The sequence below is a fragment of the Microcaecilia unicolor genome, chromosome 12 (genome assembly GCF_901765095.1).
Source record: "Microcaecilia unicolor chromosome 12, aMicUni1.1, whole genome shotgun sequence".
NCBI lineage: Eukaryota > Metazoa > Chordata > Amphibia > Gymnophiona > Siphonopidae > Microcaecilia > Microcaecilia unicolor.
This window is the reverse complement of record NC_044042.1, coordinates 63,819,264-63,841,436: the sequence shown is the minus strand read 5'-3', so window position 1 is coordinate 63,841,436 and position 22,173 is coordinate 63,819,264. Positions and strand designations below refer to the sequence as shown.

General features: G+C 44.9%; 1 protein-coding gene across 4 annotated transcripts in view; it reads left to right on the top strand.

Moving 5' to 3' along the window:
- Positions 1–22,173, top strand: part of CALCOCO2 (calcium binding and coiled-coil domain 2) — a 119,074-nt gene that overhangs the window by 27,573 nt on the left and 69,328 nt on the right. For 3 of the 4 annotated variants that reach the window (XM_030221574.1, XM_030221573.1, XM_030221577.1), the window contains one exon: positions 18,976–19,164. In XM_030221574.1, coding sequence (XP_030077434.1) covers positions 18,976–19,164 — 189 coding nt within the window. Of the gene's footprint in view, positions 1–10,270; positions 10,402–18,975; positions 19,165–22,173 lie in introns of those variants that run through there. The other variant, XM_030221576.1, reaches the window with a different exon arrangement.

The following is a 22,173-nucleotide window of genomic DNA, read 5'->3' as shown; positions in this document are numbered from 1 at the left end:
GTTGGCCTGTGAACAGTGATGTTCAGCAGCACTGTAACAGAATGTACAAACTTAGACTGTAAGCCTCCAGATGCAGGAAAATACCTGTTGTAGCTAAATGTAACTCACCTCCTGCTACTACAATGAGTGGTATGAGCTAAATACAAATCCAAAGTCCAGCACCAGGTATATTGTGAACACAAAACCCTACAAATGTTACTCAGCACCTCTAGCATACCATAATAGCACTAAATTTCCAGGAATCACACAACAAGGGTCTATCAAGGAAAAGACAGCACTGTAAATATTGCAGTCGGTACTAGAACTCGATACATCTATTGAGAAAACTAAGCAAGCTGGATTAGTACAGATTGATCCTACACAGAAATTCAGTGCTTAACAGAATACCTAGCCTCTTTCACACACAGACCCTTACCAAATACAGAATAAGTAATCATAACCTAAAAATAGAAATATGTAGACAAATTAATCTGAACCCCCAAGAAGCCAGAGTCTGCAACACCAGAGAAGTAGAAACAATGATATGTGCCCCCCTGTAATGTGCAAAACAAAGTTAGTAGCTGCACATTTCAAAAAGTGACATATTCCAATCACTTGGGAAAAATGGTAGAGGCTATTATTAAAAACAAAATTACAGAGCACATCCAAGGACATGAATTACTAAGACCGAGTCAGCACGGCTTTTGTGTGGGGAAATCTTGCCTGACCAATTTACTTCAATTCTTTGAAGGAGTAAACAAACGTGTGGACAAAGGGGAGCCGGTTGATATTGTGTATCTGGATTTTCAAAAGGCGTTTGACAAGGTACCTCATGAAAGGCCACAGAGGAAATTGGAGGGTCATGGGATAGGAGGAAAAGTCTTATTGTGGATTAAAAACTGGTTGAAGGATAGGAAACAGAGAGTGGGGTTAAATGGGCAGTATTCACAATGGAGAAGGGTAGTTAGTGGGGTTCCTCAGGGGTCTGTACTAGGACCACTGCTTTTTAATATATTTATAAGTACATAAGTACATAAGTAGTGCCATACTGGGAAAGACCAAAGGTCCATCTAGCCCAGCATCCTGTCACCGACAGTGGCCAATCCAGGTCAAGGGCACCTGGCACGCTCCCCAAACGTAAAAACATTCCAGACAAGTTATACCTAAAAATGAGGAATTTTTCCAGTCCATTTAATAGCGGTCTATGGACTTGTCCTTTAGGAATCTATCTAACCCCTTTTTAAACTCCGTCAAGCTAACCGCCCGTACCACGTTCTCCGGCAATGAATTCCAGAGTCTAATTACACGTTGGGTGAAGAAAAATTTTCTCCGATTCGTTTTAAATTTACCACACTGTAGCTTCAACTCATGCCCTCTAGTCCTAGTATTTTTGGATAGCGTGAACAGTCGCTTCACATCCACCCGATCCATTCCACTCATTATTTTATACACTTCTATCATATCTCCCCTCAGCCGTCTCTTCTCCAAGCTGAAAAGCCCTAGCCTTCTCAGCCTCTCTTCATAGGAAAGTCGTCCCATCCCCACTATCATTTTCGTCGCCCTTCGCTGTACCTTTTCCAATTCTACTATATCTTTTTTGAGATACGGAGACCAGTACTGAACACAATACTCCAGGTGCGGTCGCACCATGGAGCGATACAACGGCATTATAACATCCGCACACCTGGACTCCATACCCTTCTTAATAACACCCAACATTCTATTCGCTTTCCTAGCCGCAGCAGCACACTGAGCAGAAGGTTTCAGCGTATCATCGACGACGACACCCAGATCCCTTTCTTGATCCGTAACTCCTAACGCGGAACCTTGCAAGACATAGCTATAATTCGGGTTCCTCTTACCCACATGCATCACTTTGCACTTGTCAACATTGAACTTCATCTGCCACTTGCACGCCCATTCTCCCAGTCTCGCAAGGTCCTCCTGTAATCGTTCACATTCCTCCTGCGACTTGACGACCCTGAATAATTTTGTGTCATCGGCGAATTTAATTACCTCACTAGTTATTCCCATCTCTAGGTCATTTATAAATACATTAAAAAGCAACGGACCCAGCACAGACCCCTGCGGGACCCCACTAACTACCCTCCTCCACTGAGAATACTGGCCACGCAATCCTACTCTCTGCTTCCTATCTTTCAACCAGTTCTTAATCCATAATAATACCCTACCTCCGATTCCATGACTCTGCAATTTCTTCAGGAGTCTTTCGTGCGGCACTTTGTCAAACGCCTTCTGAAAATCCAGATATACAATATCAACCGGCTCCCCATTGTCCACATGTTTGCTTACCCCCTCAAAAAAATGCATTAGATTGGTGAGGCAAGACTTCCCTTCACTAAATCCGTGCTGACTTTGTCTCATCAGTCCATGTTTTTGTATATGCTCTGCAATTTTATTCTTAATAATAGCCTCCACCATCTTGCCCGGCACCGACGTCAGACTCACCGGTCTATAATTTCCCGGATCTCCTCTGGAACCTTTCTTAAAAATCGGAGTAACATTGGCTACCCTCCAGTCTTCCGGTATTACACTCGATTTTAGGGACAGATTGCATATTTCTAACAGTAGCTCCGCAAGTTCATTTTTTAGTTCTATTAATACTCTGGGATGAATACCATCAGGTCCCGGTGATTTACTACTCTTCAGCTTGCTGAACTGACCCATTACATCCTCCAAGGTTACAGAGAATTTGTTTAGTTTCTCCGACTCCCCCGCTTCAAATATTCTTTCCGGCACCGGTGTCCCCCCCAAATCCTCCTCGGTGAAGACCGAAGCAAAGAATTCATTTAATTTCTCCGCTACGGCTTTGTCCTCCTTGATGATTTAGAAATGGGAGAAACTAGCGAGGTAATTAAATTTGCTGATGACACAAAGTTATTCAAAGTCGTTAACTCGCGACAGGATTGTGAAAAATTACAGAAGGACCTTACGAGACTGGGCGGCTAGCTGGCATGTGACGTTTAATGTGAGCAAGTGCAAGGTGATGCATGTGGGAAAAAAGAACCCGAATTATAGCTACGTCATGCAAGGTTCCACGTTAGGAGTTACAGACCAAGAAAGGGATCTGGGTGTCGTCGTCGATAATACACTGAAACCTTCTGCTCAATGTGCTGCTGCGGCTCGGAAAGCGAATAGAATGTTGGGTATTATTAGGAAAGTTATGGAAAACAGGTGTGAGGATGTTATAATGCCAATTCTGGTTGCCGCATCTCAAGAAAGATATAGTGGAACTGGAAAATGTGCAGCGAAGGGCGCCTAAAATGATAGCGGGGATGGGACGACTTCCCTATGAAGAAAGACTAAGGAGGCTAGGCTTTTCAGCTTGGAGAAGAGACAGCTGAGGGGAGACATGATAGAGGTATATAAAATAATGAGTGGATTGGAACAGGTGGATGTGAAGCGTCTGTTCACGCTTTCCAAAAATACTAGGACTAGGGGGCATGCGATGAAACTACAGTGTAGTAAATTTAAAACAAATCGGAGAGAATGTTTCTTCACCCAACGCGTAATTAAACTCTGGAATTCGTTGCTGGAGAACATGGTGAAGGCGGTTAGCTTGGCAGAGTTTAAAAAGGGGTTAGACGGTTTCCTAAAGGACAAGTCCATAAACCGCTACTAAATGGACTTGGGAAAAATCCACAATTCCAGGAATAACATGTATAGAATGTTTGTACGTTTGGGAAGCTTGCCAGGTGCCCTTGGCCTGGATTGGCCGCTGTCATGGACAGGATGCTGGGCTCGATGGACCCTTGGTCTTTTCCCAGTGTGGCATTACTTATGTATTTTATTAGACATTAACAAATACAAATAAAACAAAAAAACCTCCCAGAAAATAAGGTGATATCTTTTTATTGGACTAAAGAACATTTTTTTTGCTCGTCTCTCCATCCAGCTTCACTCTATTACTCTCACTCTTCTCCCCCATCCAGCATTACCCCATCTATCTCTCTTTTCACCCATTGCCCTGTCTCTCTTTCCCCATCCAGCATTTCTCACTCTTCCTCACCATCCAGCATCACCCCCCAGTGGTGTAGGAAGGGGAGGGCGGGAGGGGCGGTCCGCCCCGGGTGCACGCACTCGGGGGGTGCCGGCCCCGCTGGTTCCCTGCTCTCTCTGCCCCGGAACAGGTGACTTCCTGTTCTGGGGCAGAGAGAGCAGGGAACCAGCGGGGCCGACGCAGCTCCGAGTGACATGCACTCGGGGCGGATCGGCCCTCCAACAGGTAAGAATGCGGTCTGGGGTGGTGCACCGCAGGGGGGGGGGGGTCGTGCCGTGCTGCACCCAGAGGGGGTGCGCAGCGGCGACCCGCCCTGGGTGCCATTAGCCCTCGCTATGGCACTGTCACCTCCATCTTTCTTTTTTGTCAGAATCCAGCATCACTCTCTCTCTCTCTACCCCCCCCCCCCAAATCCAGTATCACTCTATATCAGTAGTCCTCAACCTTTTTTTTTAGTGAGGACATACATGATGGACGATGCTCACATCCATGACACACTACATACACGACCCTCATGAAATTCTGATTCTCACATTATGTCAGTAATAGCTAAATACATTTTTCCACTACCAGGCACATTGTGAAATAACACAAAACTTGAAAAAATCCTAACTCAACATACATGTAGAAAACCTACCATAGAACAGTAGCACTGATTCCTATGATTTAAACAACAAGAACCCTATGTAAGAACAGGGAGCACAACAAACAATATACAGGACGCTAGAATACCAATATACCTACCACTGGTACAACAGAACAAGTGGGACTGCTACAGAATTCTACACAGAAACTATTTGCCAACAGAATACTACACCTCGGTCACACACCAAATGCAGAACAAGGGATCACAAATTAGAAATATAAAGACAAAAACTGAACTGGAAACCGAAGAAGTCAAACTAGGTATGTACCACAACATAGGAAAACTAAAAACAGAAATGTGTTTCCTCTTGTACTGAAAAAAAATACAAAGACATCCATGATGCACATTTCCCAAAGCTAACATATTCCACCAAATAAATTCAGATTAAACTCTTTTTTTTAAATTTTTTTTATTTATGTTTTCAAAATATTTACACAAGCAATACACTTGTTACATGAAACTCAGAGATCAAAAGAAATCACATTAACATAGTAACATAGTAGATGATGGCAGAAAAAGATCTGCATGGTCCATCCAGTCTGCCCAAGACAAACTCATATGTGTATACCTTACCTTGAATTTGTACCTGTCCTTTTCAGGGCACAGACCATATAAGTCTGCCCAGCAGTATTTCCCGCCTCCCAACCACCAGTCCCGCCTCCCATCACCGGCTCTGGTACAGACCGTATAAGTCTGCCCTCCCCTATCCTCGCCTCCCAACCACCACCCCCTCTTCCCCCCACCTGCTCCGCCACCCAATTTCAGCTAAGCTTCTGAGGATCCATTCCTTCTGCACAGGATTCCTCTATGCATATCCCACGCATGTTTGAACTCCGTTACCGTTTTCATCTCCACCACCTCCCGCGGGAGGGCATTCCAAGCGTCCACCACCCTCTCCGTGAAAAAATACTTCCTGACATCTTACTTCCTGACATCTTTCCTGAGTCTGCCCCCCTTCAATCTCATTTCATGTCCTCTCGTTCTACCGCCTTCCCATCTCCGGAAAAGATTCATTTGCGGATTAATACCTTTCAAATATTTGAACGTCTGTATCATATCACCCCTGTTCCTCCTTTCCTCCAGGGTGTACATGTTCAGGTTAGCAAGCCTCTCTTCATACGTCTTGGAACGTAAATCCCATACCATCCTCGTAGCTTTTCTTTGCACCGCTTCCATTTTTTTAACATCCTTCGCAAGATACGGCCTCCAAAACTGAACACAATACTCCAGGTGGGGCCTCACCAACGTCTTATACAGGGGCATTAAAACCTCCTTTCTTCTGCTGGTCACTCCTCTCTCTATACAGCCTAGCAATCTTCTAGCTACAGCCACCGCCTTGTCGCACTGTTTCGTCGCCTTCAGGTCCTCAGATACTATCACCCCAAGATCCTTCTCCCCGTCCGTGCCTATCAGACTCTCCCCGCCTAACAAATACGTCTCCCTTGGATTTCTACTCCCTAAGTGCATCGCTTTGCATTTCTTCGCATTGAATTTTAATTGCCAAACGTTAGACCATTCTTCTAGCTTCTTCAGATCTTTTTTCATGTTTTCCACTCCCTCCGGGGTGTCCACTCTGTTGGAAATCTTGGTGTCATCCGCAAAAAGGCAAACTTTACCTTGTAACCCTTCGGCAATGTCACTCACAAATATATTGAACAGAATCGGCCCCAGCACCGAGCCCTGAGGCACTCCACTACTCACCTTTCCCTCCGAGCGAACTCCATTCACCACCACCCTCTGGCGTCTGTCCGTCTACCAGTTCCTAATCCAGTTCACCACTTCGGGTCCTATCTTCAGGCCGTCTAGTTTATTTAAGAGCCTCCTGTGGGGAACCGTGTCAAAAGCCTTGCTGAAATCTAAGTAGATGATGGCCATAGCACGTCCTTGATTTAATTCTCCTGTCACCCAGTCAGAGAATTCAATGAGATTCGTTTGGCACGATTTCCCTTTGGTGAAACCATGTTGTCTCGGATCTTGCAACTTATTGGCTTCCAGGAAATTCACTATCCTTTCCTTCAGCATGGCTTCCATTACTTTTCCAATAACCGAAGTGAGGCTTACCGGCCTGTAGTTTCCAGCTTCTTCCCTATCACCACTTTTGTGAAGAGGGACCACCTCCGCCATTCTCCAATCCTTCGGAACCTCTCCCGTCTCCAAGGATTTATTAAACAAGTCTTTAAGAGGACCCGCCAGAACCTCTCTGAGCTCCCTCAGTATTCTGGGGTGGATCCCGTCCGGCCCCATGGCTTTGTCCACCTTTAGCTTTCCAAGTTGTTGATACACACTCTCTTCTGTGAACGGCGCTCTATCCACCTCATTCTCAGGTGTACTTTGCCAGTCCCTCTCTGTCCTTCCCCAGGGTTTTCTTCAGTGAAAACGGAACAAAAGTATCTATTTAGCAAATTGGCTTTTTCTTCATCATTTTCTACATAGCGTTTTGTTGTATCTTTTAGTCTCACAATTCCCTTTATAGTCTTTCTCCTTTCACTAATATACCTGAAGAAGTTTTTGTCTCCCCTCCTTACATTTCTAGCCATTTGTTCTTCCGCTTGCGCCTTTGCCAGACGTACCTCTCTCTTGGCTTCTTTCAGTTTCATCCGGTATTCCTCCCCGTGTTCCTCCTCTTGAGATTTTCTATATTTCTGGAACGCTAACTCTTTAATCTTTATTTTCTCAGCCACTTGCTTTGAGAACCATATCGGTTTCCTTTTTCTCTTGCTTTTATTTACTCTCCTTACATAAAGGTCTGTGGCCCTGTTTATTACTTCTTTTAGCCTGGACCACTGTCCTTCCACTTCTCGTATGTCCTCCCAGCCCATCAGCTCCTTCCTCAGGTATTCTCCCATTTTGTTAAAGTCAGCTCGCTTGAAATCCAGGACTTTGAGTTTAGAGTGGCCGCCATCCACATGAGCCGTTACATCAAAACAAATCGTTTGATGGTCACTGTTTCCCAGGTGTGCAGCCACTCGGACATTTGACACACTATCCCCATTCGTGAGCACCAGATCCAACGTGGCTCCCTCCCTCGTGGGTTCGTTCACCATTTGTCTGAGCAGAGCACTTTGGAAAGCATCCACAATCTCTCTACTTTCCGATTTTGCAGATGGAACCTTCCAATCTACATCCGGCAGATTAAAATCTCCCAACAACAGCACCTCTCGTTTCTTCCCCAACTTTTGAATATCAGCGATCAGATCTTTATCTAGTTCTTCCAATTGTGTCGGGGGTCTATAGACAACACCCACGTGGACCAAGGTTCTATCCTCTCTTTTTAAGGTGATCCATATCGCTTCTTCCTTTCCCCAGTTCCCTGTCATTTCAGTCGCTGCGATATCATTTCTCACATACAGAGCTACTCCTCCACCTATACGTCCCTCTCTATCCTTCCTAAAAAGATTATAGCCTGGTATGTTTACATCCCATTCATGGGAACCATTGAGCCATGTCTCTGTGACTGCAACTATGTCCAAGTCAGCCTCCAAAATCAGGGCTTGAAGGTCATGAATTTTATTGCTTAGACTGCGAGCATTTGTGGTCATTGCTTTCCATGTACATTTCCTAGTATGTGTTTTGGTTTTAGTGATTTGTGAGGGTGTTTTCTCTTTGGGTACCTTCTCATATTTTTGTTCCCCCTTCCTTGCTTTTTCTTTTTTTTCTGCTTCAGTTTTATTTTCATGAACATCACAGTGCTGTAGTGGAGCAAAAGAATTTTCTAGTGGCAACACTTGTGCGGGCGGATGCTTCTGTGTCACATGATGAAGTCTGCCTGAGCCTACTGTGAACCATCTGTTCTTATGTGGTTTTATTCTTTGAGGCAGTGGTGAGAAGTTATGATTCTGCACAGTCCTATAAGTTGCTTTAATTGCATCTAATTCTTGCATTACTTTACAGAGCTCTTGTTTTAAAGTAGATAGCTGAAGACAGATAGGACAAGCAGTACATAACAATGTATACACTCTTATATAAATATATCATCTAGGTAAATTGTTATTATTTCACTTTTGTCCCTTCCTTAGACCACTATCTGAGGGGGGGGGGGGGGGGGTTGACAGATAAATCAGGGAAATTACTAAGAAAAATTAAATGAAGAAAAGCTATATGCCCACCCACCTATTAATATCTAACCACAATGATATTATGACCCCGATATCCTCTTCAGGTCTAAAAATACTCTAAGTTGGTCTGGAGAAAAAAAAACATACTTAACTCCCAAATATCTCACTATACATTTACATGGGTACGCTAATAAAAAGGTTGCACCTATAGCCTTCGTTTCCTCTCTCATCTCAAGAAACTTTTTTCGTTTTTCTTGTGTAACTTTGGTGACATCAGGAAAAATCCATAGTTTTTGTCCACAACATTTTTGATCTATATTCTTAAAGTATAGTTTAAGTATAGCGTTAAAGTCTTGCTCAAATACAAATGAGATCAGAAGTGTAGCTCTATTTGTAACTTCTGACATTGAGTCTTCTAGTATTGTGGAAATATCTCTCAAATCATCATTCTGATCTTCTAGCTGAATTTGTTCCAGTTCTTCAGGGGTTCCTCCCTGATTCTTTTTTACAGGAAGAAAATATATCTTATTTAACGGAGGAATATTTTGCGAGGGAATCTTCAAAATTTCAATAAGGTATTTCTTGAATAAATCCAAAGGGAGGATCCCTACTGGTTTAGGAAAATTCAAAATCCTCATATTTAAGCGTCTATTATAATTTTCAATTTGTTCTGTTTTATGACGAATACTTAAATTATCTTTTATAAGCGTTGAAACATTCTCTTTTATATTTGAAATATCAGTCTGAGATCGTTGTACCTGGTCATCGAAGTCTTGCTTCAGTCTGTCCATAGACTTGGAGAATTGTTCTACCGTGGAAACTAAATTCGCTGTTTCCTGGGTTGATTTTATAATCGGGGAGTTCATATTGTCAGTAGCCTGCCAGAGAGTATCGAGCGTCCTCACCATGGGGGGATTCAAAGATCCTTTCTTATTCAAGTTCTCGACACTCGCCACTAACTGTGCCGGGGAAGGCCACCTCCACAGGCCCCAATTTCGTGCCTTCCCCGTCTTGTGGGCCTGTCTTCTCCTCCCGAGTTACGGCGGGACATGGTGGGATTGCTGGCTCCGGAGGGGAAAACGTGGTCTCAAGTTCCACCAACGTCGGACTCCCTTCTCCGACATCTAAAGGAATCCCAGCTCCGGTCTCGATCGGTGGGCGCCGGAGGGCGAAGCTGTCGAGTGTCCGCTGTTTTGGTGAGGATACCAGGGCTGGAGGTGGTAGTGCCCTAATAATCCCTTTTCTTTTGGTATGAGGCATAGTGAGTTTAGAAGCTAGGAAAAGCTGAATCCTCCAGCTAACGCTCAGCAGTCTCACCTCTCACGGTATACCAGCGCCATCTTGGCCTAGCAGACTAACACCGGCGCTTTTGCTTTCTCTTCCCCCTCCCCCTCAGTTCCTCAAACCTGCTTTCTCTAGCAGCACCTCCCTACTGCTGTTTCCCTGCAGGGATCACAGGCTGCCTGAGTGAGCCAGAGTCTGATGCTTCCTTCTGCTCCGCCCCTCTGGCACAACTTGCTGTGTATGCGAGGGTGAGACGTGGCAGAGGGAAGCATTCGGCACCTGCTCAGGCAGCCTGTTATCACTGCAGGGGCTGCTAAAGAAAAGCATGTTTGAGGGATTTGGAAGGGGAGGAGAAGGTTAGATTGAGAACAGAAGATGGTATCAGCCAAGGAAGTTGGATAAAAACAGAAGACATGGTGAGTAAAATAAAAATTGAGTATCATTACAATAGCTTAAAACTATTAGTGTAGCTGGTAGAAACAGCAGTTAAAAACTCTGTATTTTTTTGCTCATTTTTCTACACTGTTCTATACAATACAGATGAAATTTCAGTGAGGATATTCTGTTTCTTGACGGGTTCATTTTAACTGTTGTAATCAGCCTTGGGAAGCCAGGTATTATAAAGTTGATGGAATATATTGAAACTATATGGAAGTAAAATTAAACTCCTTTCATTGGGGCTCATAGAATCACATCTTCACTTCATGTTTTCTAGAAGGTTACATTTTAGATACACAAATACACAAAGAGGTGCTGGACTTGGGAAGGGGGGGAGGTTGAGGGAAGAAGAAGGTGCTGGACTGAGGATAGGGGTTGAAGGAAAAAGGAGCAGTGCTGGTCTCAGGGGAGGGCTAGGAGAAAAGTGAGAGTGGTGCTGGATTCAGGAGACACCTGAGAGATAAAGAGAAAGTGGTGCTGGACACTGGGGGGGGGGGGCACGGGGCTGATGGATAAAGAGAAAGTTGCTGGACTCAGGAGAGGCTGAGGGAATGAGAAGGAGAGGTTCTGGACTCTAGGGGGACTCAGGGAAGAAGAGGGAAAGGTCCTGGACTCATTGGGGCGAAGGGAGATGTGCTGAACACAAAGGGGGGAGGGTGGAGAAAGAGGGAGGGAAGGGGACAGGTGCTAGATCTGCAGGGGTAGGGGGATAGAAGAGATGCCAGACTACGGATGAGGGGACCAGGGAGAGAGGAAGAAGATGGAAGGTCATAGGGGGATGGAGAGAGTAAGTGAGAGAAGGGGAGAGATGCTGGACTCACAGGAGATGCAGGTACACAAACCTTGATGCGGTGCTCCTTCCTGGGTTGTGTAGGGGCTAAACCATGCTTAGCAGGCTTTTATTTTTACTGTGCAGTTTGCCACTTACACAACCTGGAAAGGTGCATGGCACTGGGATATCTGTAGCCACTTCTCTTGGCAGCAGGCTGGATTTCCTGAGTAGACTCTCCTCTCCGAGCTGCTGCCCTGCTGAACACTGAAGCTTCACTCTGAGGTAAGGGAAAGGGAGAGAGGGAGAGAGAGAGAGAGAGAACAAGGAGAAGGAGCTGCTGGACCATAAGGGGGGAAAAGAAAGAGAGAGAGGACAGAAAGTTGCTTGACCATAGGTGTAGAGGTGATGGGGAGTTACTGGACCATAGGGTTGGAGGGAAAGGAAGAAGGGATAGGGAGTTGCTGGACCATAAGGAGGAAAGGGGGGGGGATAGGGAATTTCTGGACCATAGAGGTGGAAGAGAAGAGAGAGGGGACAGGGAAATGCTGGACCATAGTGGTGGAGGAGAGGGGAGAGACAGAGAGATGCTGGGCTACAAGGGTGTAAGAAGGGAGAGGGAGGGGGAGATACTTGGCATGGTGGAACCATGTGGGAGAGCCCATGGGGGATCTGAAGGAGAGGAGTGAGAGGAGGATAGTTAAGTACAGAGGGAAGAATTGTACTAATGAGGAGTAGGTGAAAGAGAAGAGAAAAGGAGGCCAGGGATGGAGTGACACAGGAAATGTAGGGGGGAGAGAAGGACATGGAAAGTTGATAGGTACTGGCAAGTGAAATATAGGTGGAGGACTGAAGAGCGAGAAGGTGAAATTTGAGGGGAGAGACAGAAAACAGAGAAAGAGAGGAAATATATTAGAGAAATATGGTGAGGGAATAGGAAACTATAAGAGTAACGTGGAGAAAGGACAAATGGACTGCACTTACTGGAAAGAGAGCAGAAGACATACAGGGAAACTGGAAACAATATGCTTGGAAAAATAAAGTACCCAGGCAACAAAGGTAGAAAAAAAGAGTTTTATCTGAATTTATTTGGTGGAATATGTTAGCTTTGGGAAATGTGCATCATGGCTGTCTTTGTATTTTATTTTTTTCAGTACAAGAGGAAACGCATTTCTGTTTTTAGTTTTCCTATGTTGTGGTACATACCTAGTTTGACTTCTTTGGTTTCCAGTTCAGTTTTTGTCTTTATATTTCTAATTCGTGATCCCTTGTTCTGCATTTGGTGTGTGACCGAGGTGTAGTATTCTGTTGGCAAATAGTTTCTGTGTAGAATTCTGTAGCAGTCCCACTTGTTCTGTTGTACCAGTGGTAGGTGTATTGGTATTCTAGTGTCCTGTGTATTGTTTGTTGTGCTCCCTGTTCTTACATAGGGTTCTTGTTGCATAGGAATCAGTGCTACTGTTCTATAGTAGATTTTCTACATGTATGTTGAGTTAGGATTTTTTCAAGTTTTGTGTTATTTCACAATGTGCCTGGTAGTGGGAAAATGTATTTAGCTATTACTGAGATAATGTGAGAATCTGAATTTTTTTTGGTATGATAACTTCCATGGAGAAAATGTGCTAATTACGTTCTGCACCTGTTGTTGGGGGGGGGGGGGGGGGGGGAGGAGGAGATAGGGTTTTTGTGGATGCAGAACATGTTTACATTTAATATATAAGAAGTGACATACTGTATCAGATCAAAGGTCCATGAGGGTCATGTATGTAGTGTGTCATGGATGTGAGCATCGTCCATCAAGTATGTCCTCACTAAAAAAAAGGTTGAGGACTACTGATATAGAGTGATACTGGATTTGGGGGGGGGGGGGGTAGAGAGAGAGTGATGCTGGATTCTGACAAAAAAGAAAGATGGGGGTGATGCTGGATGGGGAGGAAGAGTGAGAGATGCTGGATGGGGAAAGAGAGAGACAGGGCGATGGGTGAAAAGAGAGATAGATGGGGTAATGCTGGATGGGGGAGAACAGTGATAGTAATAGAGTGAAGCTGGATGGAGAGATGAGCAAAAAAATGTTATTTAGTCCAATAAAAAGATATCACCTTATTTTCTGGGGGTTTTTGTTTTATTTGTATTTGTTAATGTCTAATAAAGTGATTGGAATATGTCAGTTTTTTAAATTTGCAGCTACTAACTTTGTTTTGCACATTACAGGGGGGCACATATCATTGTTTCTACTTCTCTGGTGTTGCAGACTCTGGCTTCTTGGGGGTTCAGATTAATTTGTCTACATATTTCTATTTTTAGGTTATGATTACTTATTCTGTATTTGGTAAGGGTCTGTGTGTGAAAGAGGCTAGGTATTCTGTTAAGCACTGAATTTCTGTGTAGGATCAATCTGTACTAATCCAGCTTGCTTAGTTTTCTCAATAGATGTATCGAGTTCTAGTACCGACTGCAATATTTACAGTGCTGTCTTTTCCTTGATAGACCCTTGTTGTGTGATTCCTGGAAATTTAGTGCTATTATGGTATGCTAGTGGTGCTGAGTAACATTTGTAGGGTTTTGTGTTCACAATATACCTGGTGCTGAACTTTGGATTTGTATTTAGCTCATACCGCTCATCATAGTAGCAGGAGGTGAGTTACATTTAGCTACAACAGGTATTTTCCTGCATCTGGAGGCTTACAGTCTAAATTTGTACATTCTGTTACAGTGCTGCTGAACATCACTGTTCACAGGTCAACAGGAAGCTGCTGGGCTAGAGAGCTAGGACTGACTGGCAGCCAAGTTTTAAAAGTACCTGCATATATTTACAGAATACTGTAAATACTATTCTGTTTAATAATTAGTATTATTGTGGTACAGTATATGGATGTTTTTGGTACATAATTCTCTGGAGTGTATTCAGTATAAATACCTTCAGTAATAGAGATACTAGGGGGAATGACTAGTGCAGGTGCACCAGGGGCGTAGCTACGGGTGGGCCTGGGTGGGCCCAGGCCCGCCCAAGTGACGACGACTGGAACGGCGACTTTTACCCGAAGTCGCAACGACGAACGGGCAGGCAGCGCTGCGGTAGTAAAAGCAACAAGTAGACTGGTTCGAATCTCCGTCCTTCACTTCCCTCCCTCTGCGTCCCGCCCGAAAGGAAATGACGTCAGAGGAAGGCGGGACGCAGAGGGAGGGAAGTGAAGGACAGAGAGTCGAACCAGTCTCCTTGTTGCTTTTACTACCGCAGCGCTGCATGCCCGTTCGTCGCTGCAACTTCGGGAGTAGACTGGAACGGAAGTTGGCTTGGAGATGCTGTGAAGGGGGAGGGGGGACACGCTGAATAGAAGGGGGAAGGGGATGGACAGAAACAGGATGGGCAGGGGAGAGAGGTGACAACAACAGGGATGGAAGGAGGGGAAAGGGGAGAGGAAATTTGCTGGAGATGGATGGCTGGAGGAGAGGGCAGGGGAGAATGGAGAGTTGCTGGACATGGAGCGGAGGGCAGGGGAAAGAAGAAAATTGCTGGACATGAATGGATGGAGCGGAAAGGGGAGAGTGGAAATTTGCTGGAGCTGGATGGCTGGAGGAGAGGGCAGGGGAGAATGGAGAGTTGCTGGACATGGAGCGGAGGGCAGGGGAAAGAAGAAAATTGCTGGACATGAATGGATGGAGCGGAAAGGGGAGAGTGGAAATTTGCTGGAGCTGGATGGCTGGAGGAGAGGGCAGGGGAGAATGGAGAGTTGCTGGACATGGAGCAGAGGGCAGGGGAAAGAAGAAAATTGCTGGACATGAATGGATGGAGCGGAAAGGGGAGAGTGGAAATTTGCTGGAGCTGGATGGCTGGAGGAGAGGGCAGGGGAGAATGGAGAGTTGCTGGACATGGAGCAGAGGGCAGGGGAAAGAAGAAAATTGCTGGACATGAATGGATGGAGCGGAAAGGGGAGAGTGGAAATTTGCTGGAGCTGGATGGCTGGAGGAGAGGGCAGGGGAGAATGGAGAGTTGCTGGACATGGAGCGGAGGGCAGGGGAAAGAAGAAAATTGCTGGACATGAATGGATGGAGCGGAAAGGGGAGAGTGGAAATTTGCTGGAGCTGGATGGCTAGAGGAGAGGGCAGGGGAGAATGGAGAGTTGCTGGACATGGAGCGGAGGGCAGGGGAAAGAAGAAAATTGCTGGACATGAATGGATGGAGCGGAAAGGGGAGAGTGGAAATTTGCTGGAGCTGGATGGCTGGAGGAGAGGGCAGGGGAGAATGGAGAGTTGCTGGACATGGAGCGGAGGGCAGGGGAAAGAAGAAAATTGCTGGACATGAATGGATGGAGCGGAAAGGGGAGAGAGGAAATTTGCTGGAGATGGATGGCTGGAGGAGAGGGCAGGGGAGAATGGAGAGTTGCTGGACGAATGGATGGAGGGAGGGGAGAGAAGTCAGGAAGGAGGTGCACATGGATAGAGGGGATGGAAGAGAGGAGAAATGCTGGACATGGATGTAGTGGAGGGCAGGGAAGAGAGGAGAAATGTTGGACAAGGATGGAGGTAAGGAAAGACAAAGGAAGGAGATGCACATGGATGGAGGGGAAGGGAGAGAGGAGAAATGCTGGACATGGATGGAGGGAAGGGAAGACAGTGGAAGTAGATGCACATGGATGGAGGGCAGTGAGGAGAAATGCTGGATATGGATGGAGGGAAAACTGCTGAGTTTAAGGGCTGGGTTGGAACACGTTGAGGGCAGATACTGAAACTCGAGGAAGGATAGGGGCAGGGCTACAGATGGTAGACAGGACGCATAAGGACACAGGAGTATGGTGGACATGGTGAGTGAAAAAATATCAAATGGAAAGAAGACACTGCGTAAAACAGAAGACACTGGGACCAAAGCGAATAGATCAGACAACAAAGGTAGAAAAAAGTATTTTATTCAGAATTTATTAATTTGAATATGTCATCTTTTGGAAATGTGCATCTGTGATATTTTGCATGTAAGTTTAAATTTTTCTGGTATTGCTGTATGCTGAGTCTGACTTCTTGAGTTAACTTTCCAGTTCAGTATTTTGCCTTCATATTTTTTGATCTTTAGTTCCTTGTGTCATGTCTGTTGTGTCATGTGTTTTTCAAGTGTGATCAAGGTGCAGTATTCTGCTAGCGTGTAGTATTTGCAGCCCTTTTTGTTTTGCTTTTTTTTCATGAGGTAGTGTATTGGTGTTTTAGAGCCTAGTGTAATTACAGTTCTGCCTTTTCAAGCATAATGTTGTAGCTCATCCTGTCCTTGGAATTAGTGCTGTTATGGTTTTAAAGATATGAGTGTGTTTTTGCACAAGTTTGTGTATAGCATTTTGCAGTGGAGAGATTGTGGGATAATGTAATTATATTTAAAAATATCAATTTTTCCATTAAGTATGTATGTGGTTATACTGATGCAGGGCAGCTGTTGGGCAGACTACTTAGAAATCCATCATCAAGTGAATTCTTAGGCATTATTTTGTAGGATCCCAAGAGACACTACTCATACTTATATAGACAGTGCGTGCCCACCCATATTAGCTCTGGGCCCACCCAAAATCTCAGGTCTGGCTACGCCACTGAGGTGCACCAGAGACACAGTGAAGGGGTCCTTCACTGCTGCGTTCAAAAGTGCCCTCACTGTCCCTTTGCTGCTGACATAGATGCTGCCTTCACCCTAAGGATTTTACCTAGCCCTGCCCTGCCCCAACCCCACTCTAGGCCCACCTCACTCCACCTTAGCCTCCCCAAACAACTGAGTCACTGACCACACATATATGCCTATGAGGATTTTAAACCTTTCCTCTCTCCCAGCCCTTCAGCCTCGCACTGGCGCCTATTTTACAAAAGTCTGCTCCCCCTGATGTCAAAACCTGGCTACGCCTCTGATGTCCCCATTTCCTTTCCCTCCCATCCATGAGCAGCATGTCCCCCTCTCTCCATCCTCTTCTATGTGTTGCATTCCCCCTTTTCCCTTCCCTCCCCTGCATGTACAGCATATCCCCCTGTCTTCTCCCTTCCCTCCCATCCACAAGCAGCTGCCCCCTTCTCTCTCTCCCTTCCTGGACCTATCTTGCAGTCCTGGTGGGTCTAGTAGCCTCTTTGGGGCAGGAAAGAACTCCACTCTTTCCTGCCCACTGACGCTGACCTCCCTGTTGCAGCCTCCGCTTCTTGAAAATGGCTGCCGAGACTTCAAACGGTGGCCTCGCAAGACTTCCGCAAAGTCACGTGAGGTCTCCACTTGAAGTCTCCGCAGCCATTTTCAAGGATCAGTGGTAGTGGGGAGGTCAGTGTAAGTGGGCAGGAAAGAGTGGCGTTCTTTCCTGCCCCGAAGAGTCCATTAGACCATCAGGGTATCAGAGTGTGCCATGGTAAACTGGAGGTGGGGGGGGGGGAGGGGGAGAAGGCAAGCCCATCACCCGACAACCAACTCACCAGCCCAGAAACCTGGACTGACAGGCTGGCTGGGAAAAAAATGTCCGGACCTCCGACAGTCTCCTGAAAAGGAGGACATGTCAGAAATCTGGATGTATGGCACCACATTTACAAATCATCGTCATTACTGTTTGTTTATTACACACTCTTCCGACAGATCAGAAATATACATGGAATAGGATATATAAAGGAGCAGAAGAGATCAAGAAAACTAAAGGATACACACACAGGGAGGAGGGACTTCATCAAAGACACTATGCTAAGTACTTAAGAACAAAAGAATAGCCATACTGGGTCAGATCAATGGTTCATCTAGCCCAGTATCCTGCTTTCAGCAGTGGCCAATTCAGGTCACAAGTACCTGGCAGAAACCCAATTAGTAGCAACATTCTATGCTACCAATCTCGGGGCAAGCAGTGGCTTCCCCCATGTCCATCTCAATAACAGACTATGGACTATTCCTCCAGGAACTTGTCCAAATCTTTTTAAAACCCAGATGCGCTAACCGCCTTTACCACATCCACTGGCAGCGAGTTGCAGAGCTTAACTATTCTTTGAGTGAAAATTTTTTCCTTCTATTTGTTTTTAAAGTATTTCCATGTAATTTCATTGAGTGCCCCCTGGTCTTTGTACTTTTCGAAAGAGTGAAAATTCACTTCTACCTGTTCTATATCATTCAGGATTTTATCCATTCTCAGCCATCTATTTTCCTATCCTCTTTAGCCTTTCCTCATATGGGAGGAGTTCCATCCCCTTTATCATTTTGGTTGTTCTTCTTTGAACCTTTTCTAATTCTGCTATATCTTTTTTGAAATACAGTAACCAGAATTGAATGCAATATTCAAGGTGAGGTCGCACCCTGGAGAGCTACAGAGGCATTATAATATTCTTGGTCTTATTTTGTATCCCTTTCCTAATACTTCCTAGCATCCTGTTTACTTTTTTGGCCTTCCACACACTGGCATAAGATTTCAGCATATTGTGTACAATGACACCATTGCTGCCATGGGCTAGGGAGGGAAGGAGGTGAGGAAAGGAAAGGGGAGAGCTTAATAGAACAAAGAAGATGCACGCAGAAATGGAGAACTTGGGCAGGGGCACCCCAAGGAAGCCACATTATTCACCAGTGCCTGAGACCCCTCCATCCGTAGCTGAGGGAACCTAAGGACACCAAGGTCTCACATCTAATTCTGCGTGGGCAACATTTTATGTAATATATGACTTTAAAAAATACATGATTAGGGTCAGGTAATTGAGCAATAATGTGTGCTAGGTGGAAATATAGCACTGTTCCAGTTATCAATCTTGTAGGCAACACTCTGTTGAAATGATTTTAAACATTACTGCTGTTCTTCCACAGGCAGAGGACGTGAATGTGATGGGGGATGAATCTCCAACTTCTGTTGTATTCCTGGAGCACGAGAAATTCTCTCACGTCATTTTCAACAAGATGGAGAAGACCTATAGACCAGGAGGAGACATAATGTGCTTTTACAAACTGACCCGAGATATACATCCCCAGAAAAAGGATTGGCTGGGTGTATTCAGAGTAAGGCACAATATACTGGAAATAGCTGTTATTCTCTTCTCTCACTTTTTCATCTCTAATAACCCAAGAGCTAATAGCGTAGAGCAGTGTTTTCCAAATCCGGTGTTAGAGTACCCTTTGCCAGTCAGGTTATCAGGATATCCACAATGAATATGCATAAGGGAGGCAGTGTATTCAAGTCAAGTTCATGCATATTCGTTGTTGTTGATATCTTGAAAACCTGACTGGCGGTAAGGGGTGCTCCAGGACCGGACTTGGGAAACCCTGGCATAGAGAACTGAAAGAATTGAGACTTTAAACTATGTGACTGGATAGTTCCAATCAATGACAAAAGATATCTAAACATCATTTTAAGAATGGTGCTCCCATTAAAAGTTATAGCAGGTATAGAAGACCTAAAAGCTGACTTTGACGATCTGAGATGAATTGCAGCACTTCACTACCTCAGATCACCAATACCCCAGCCTACCTCTGACCCTAAAGATGAGCCCCCCAATTTCCCTCCTCATTGATCCCAGAGATGACCCCCTGATCTCCCAATCCCCAAATCCTCCTCCTCTGACCACAGAGATGAAATCCCCCCATTCCTAACTCCAAATATGACCTTAATCTCCCGATCCCCTCTGACCCTAGAGTAGACCCCCTAATCCACCCAGCACCCACAAAAAATCCTGGTGGTTTAGTGGACTCCTCAATCTCCATCCTCAGAGATAGCCCCCCCCACCCCCCAAAAAGACTCCCTGGGGTTCTAGTGGAACCCACCCCCCACATATAATTTATGTGACAGTCTCTGCCTACACTGCCATATAAACCAAAAATTCCTTTATTTGGCAGACTGACCCAGAATATGCTGCAAGAGGTCAGGCACTGCCATTTTGAAAGATGGTAGTCTAGAGGCGGGAGTGAATGGGTAACGGGTCTGGGGGAGCCATGGGGTTGGGATTGATTAGAACACCAAAGAATTTTTTGGTGGGTGTCAGAGAGGCTTGAGAGCTTATCTCTGGAAGTGGGAGATCGGGGGCAATAGATCATGAGAGATTTTTGGGGGGTGTCAGGAGGATCGGGGAATGGGGGTTCAGGGCATCAGAGGGTTGGGGTCATATCAGGGGTTGTGAGGGAAGTCCACCAGACAATGAGGGATTATTTGGTGGGCGAGGGGGGTGGAGGTGACCCAGAAAGAGGCAGCAGGATTTATTTGATGTCTCCCTTCCTGCCTGTCTTTGTTATCAGTCTCAAGCTTTATGTTCCAAATCATCACTAGTCTATTGTTTACTGAAACATTTCTAAGAGCTTATCCAATATTTTATTAACTCCAAATTTCTATTCATCTTATTCATTAACTTTAAAATGTAAGATGCTTTCACTTAGCTTATTCTGGTCCAACTTAATCCAAGTTGGTAAGGGGACTCTTAGCTGACATGAGTCATGTTTCGCCTGAGGCTTCCTCAACGACTGTCCCCTTTTAGAATATTGTTGTCTCTCCGACCATCTCTTACTTCTTCTCCTGGTTTGGAGAGATGGTGACCATTTTAAAAGGGGACAGTCCTTGAGGAAGCCTCAGGTGAAACATGATACATGTTGGCTAAGAGTCCCCTTATCGACTTGGATTATGAAGTTCCGGACCAGAAAGAGCTAAGTGAAAACATCTCACTTTTTAAAGTTAATGAGGAAGAGCAGTAATTTGGAGTTAATAAAATATTGGATAAGCTCTGAGAAAGTTTTCAGTAAACAATGGACTAGTGATGATGTGGTGCATAAAGCTTAGGCAGTGATGAGATTGTGAGCTGCTGGAGTGGTACCGTTGAGGTCTGCTGAAATATAGCGTGAATTTGAGCCAAGAATTATTTGCAAAACATGATCATCTGAGTCTGATAACAAAGACTGTGTTTATTTATTTGGATGAAAAATTTGAGGTTTGCCTTTTATTGTCTCCCTTCCTGCTTTTGAATAAGCCAGTCACCGAACACACACTGACAGGAAGGGAGACGTATTTGCATCAGTGCAGCAAACAATTGCATATTACTGGAGCAATGTGTTTTCTGACAGTGCACACTTTTTAATGTAGCACTAATGGCATGTTATTTGCTTATTGCATCGAGGAGCTAAAATTTTACTTGAGGCTGTAATTCGAGCTTACTGTATTAACCCCCCCCCCCCTGTGAGAAGGAACAAGAAGTCACTCTAGGGAACTACTTAACTGAAGAAAGGGTAAAGGAATGAAACAAAGGATGCAGTTTTAAGTCCAGTCCTGTGACAATGACATAACAGGTTAACAGATTAAGTCACTGATAAGGCACTGATGATCAAAGAACGGATCATCTTCAAAATCTGCACTTTAGTCCACAAAATCATCTACGGTGTAGTCCCAGGATACATGACAGACCTCATTGGCCTACCAACTAGAAACACAATCGGATCAGCACGATCATACCTAAACCTACATTACCCAAACTGTAAAGGAATAAAATACAAAACAACTCACGCATCTAGCTTCTACTACATGAGCGCACAACTATTGAATGGACTCCCTTATGCAGTGAAAACAATACATGACCACCCAAACTTCAGGAAATCACTGAAAACCCTCCTCTTCAAAAAAGCTTATCCCACCGATCCAATGTAAATCCCCACACCCAGCAACACAAGATAATCTATGATCGTAAGGGACAATTTATTATCCTCGACCTGATGACACCTGAAACACCTCTACCTGTGACCATAACACAACCTTGTATTTGTTATCAACTGTAATGGCAATCGCCATTACAATACTTTGTAAGCCACATTGAGCCTGCAAATAGGTGGGAAAATGTGGGGTATAAATGTAACAAATAAATAAAAATAAATGGATGCGCATGTATTTAGGGGCCCTTTTTACTAAGCTGCGTAGGCGCATACGCGCATTCTAGATGCATCAGTTTTGAACTACCACCCAGCTACCGCATGGACTGAGCAATAATTTCATTTTTTATGCGTGTCCACTAAGCGTGCCGGAAGTTTTCTGGTGCG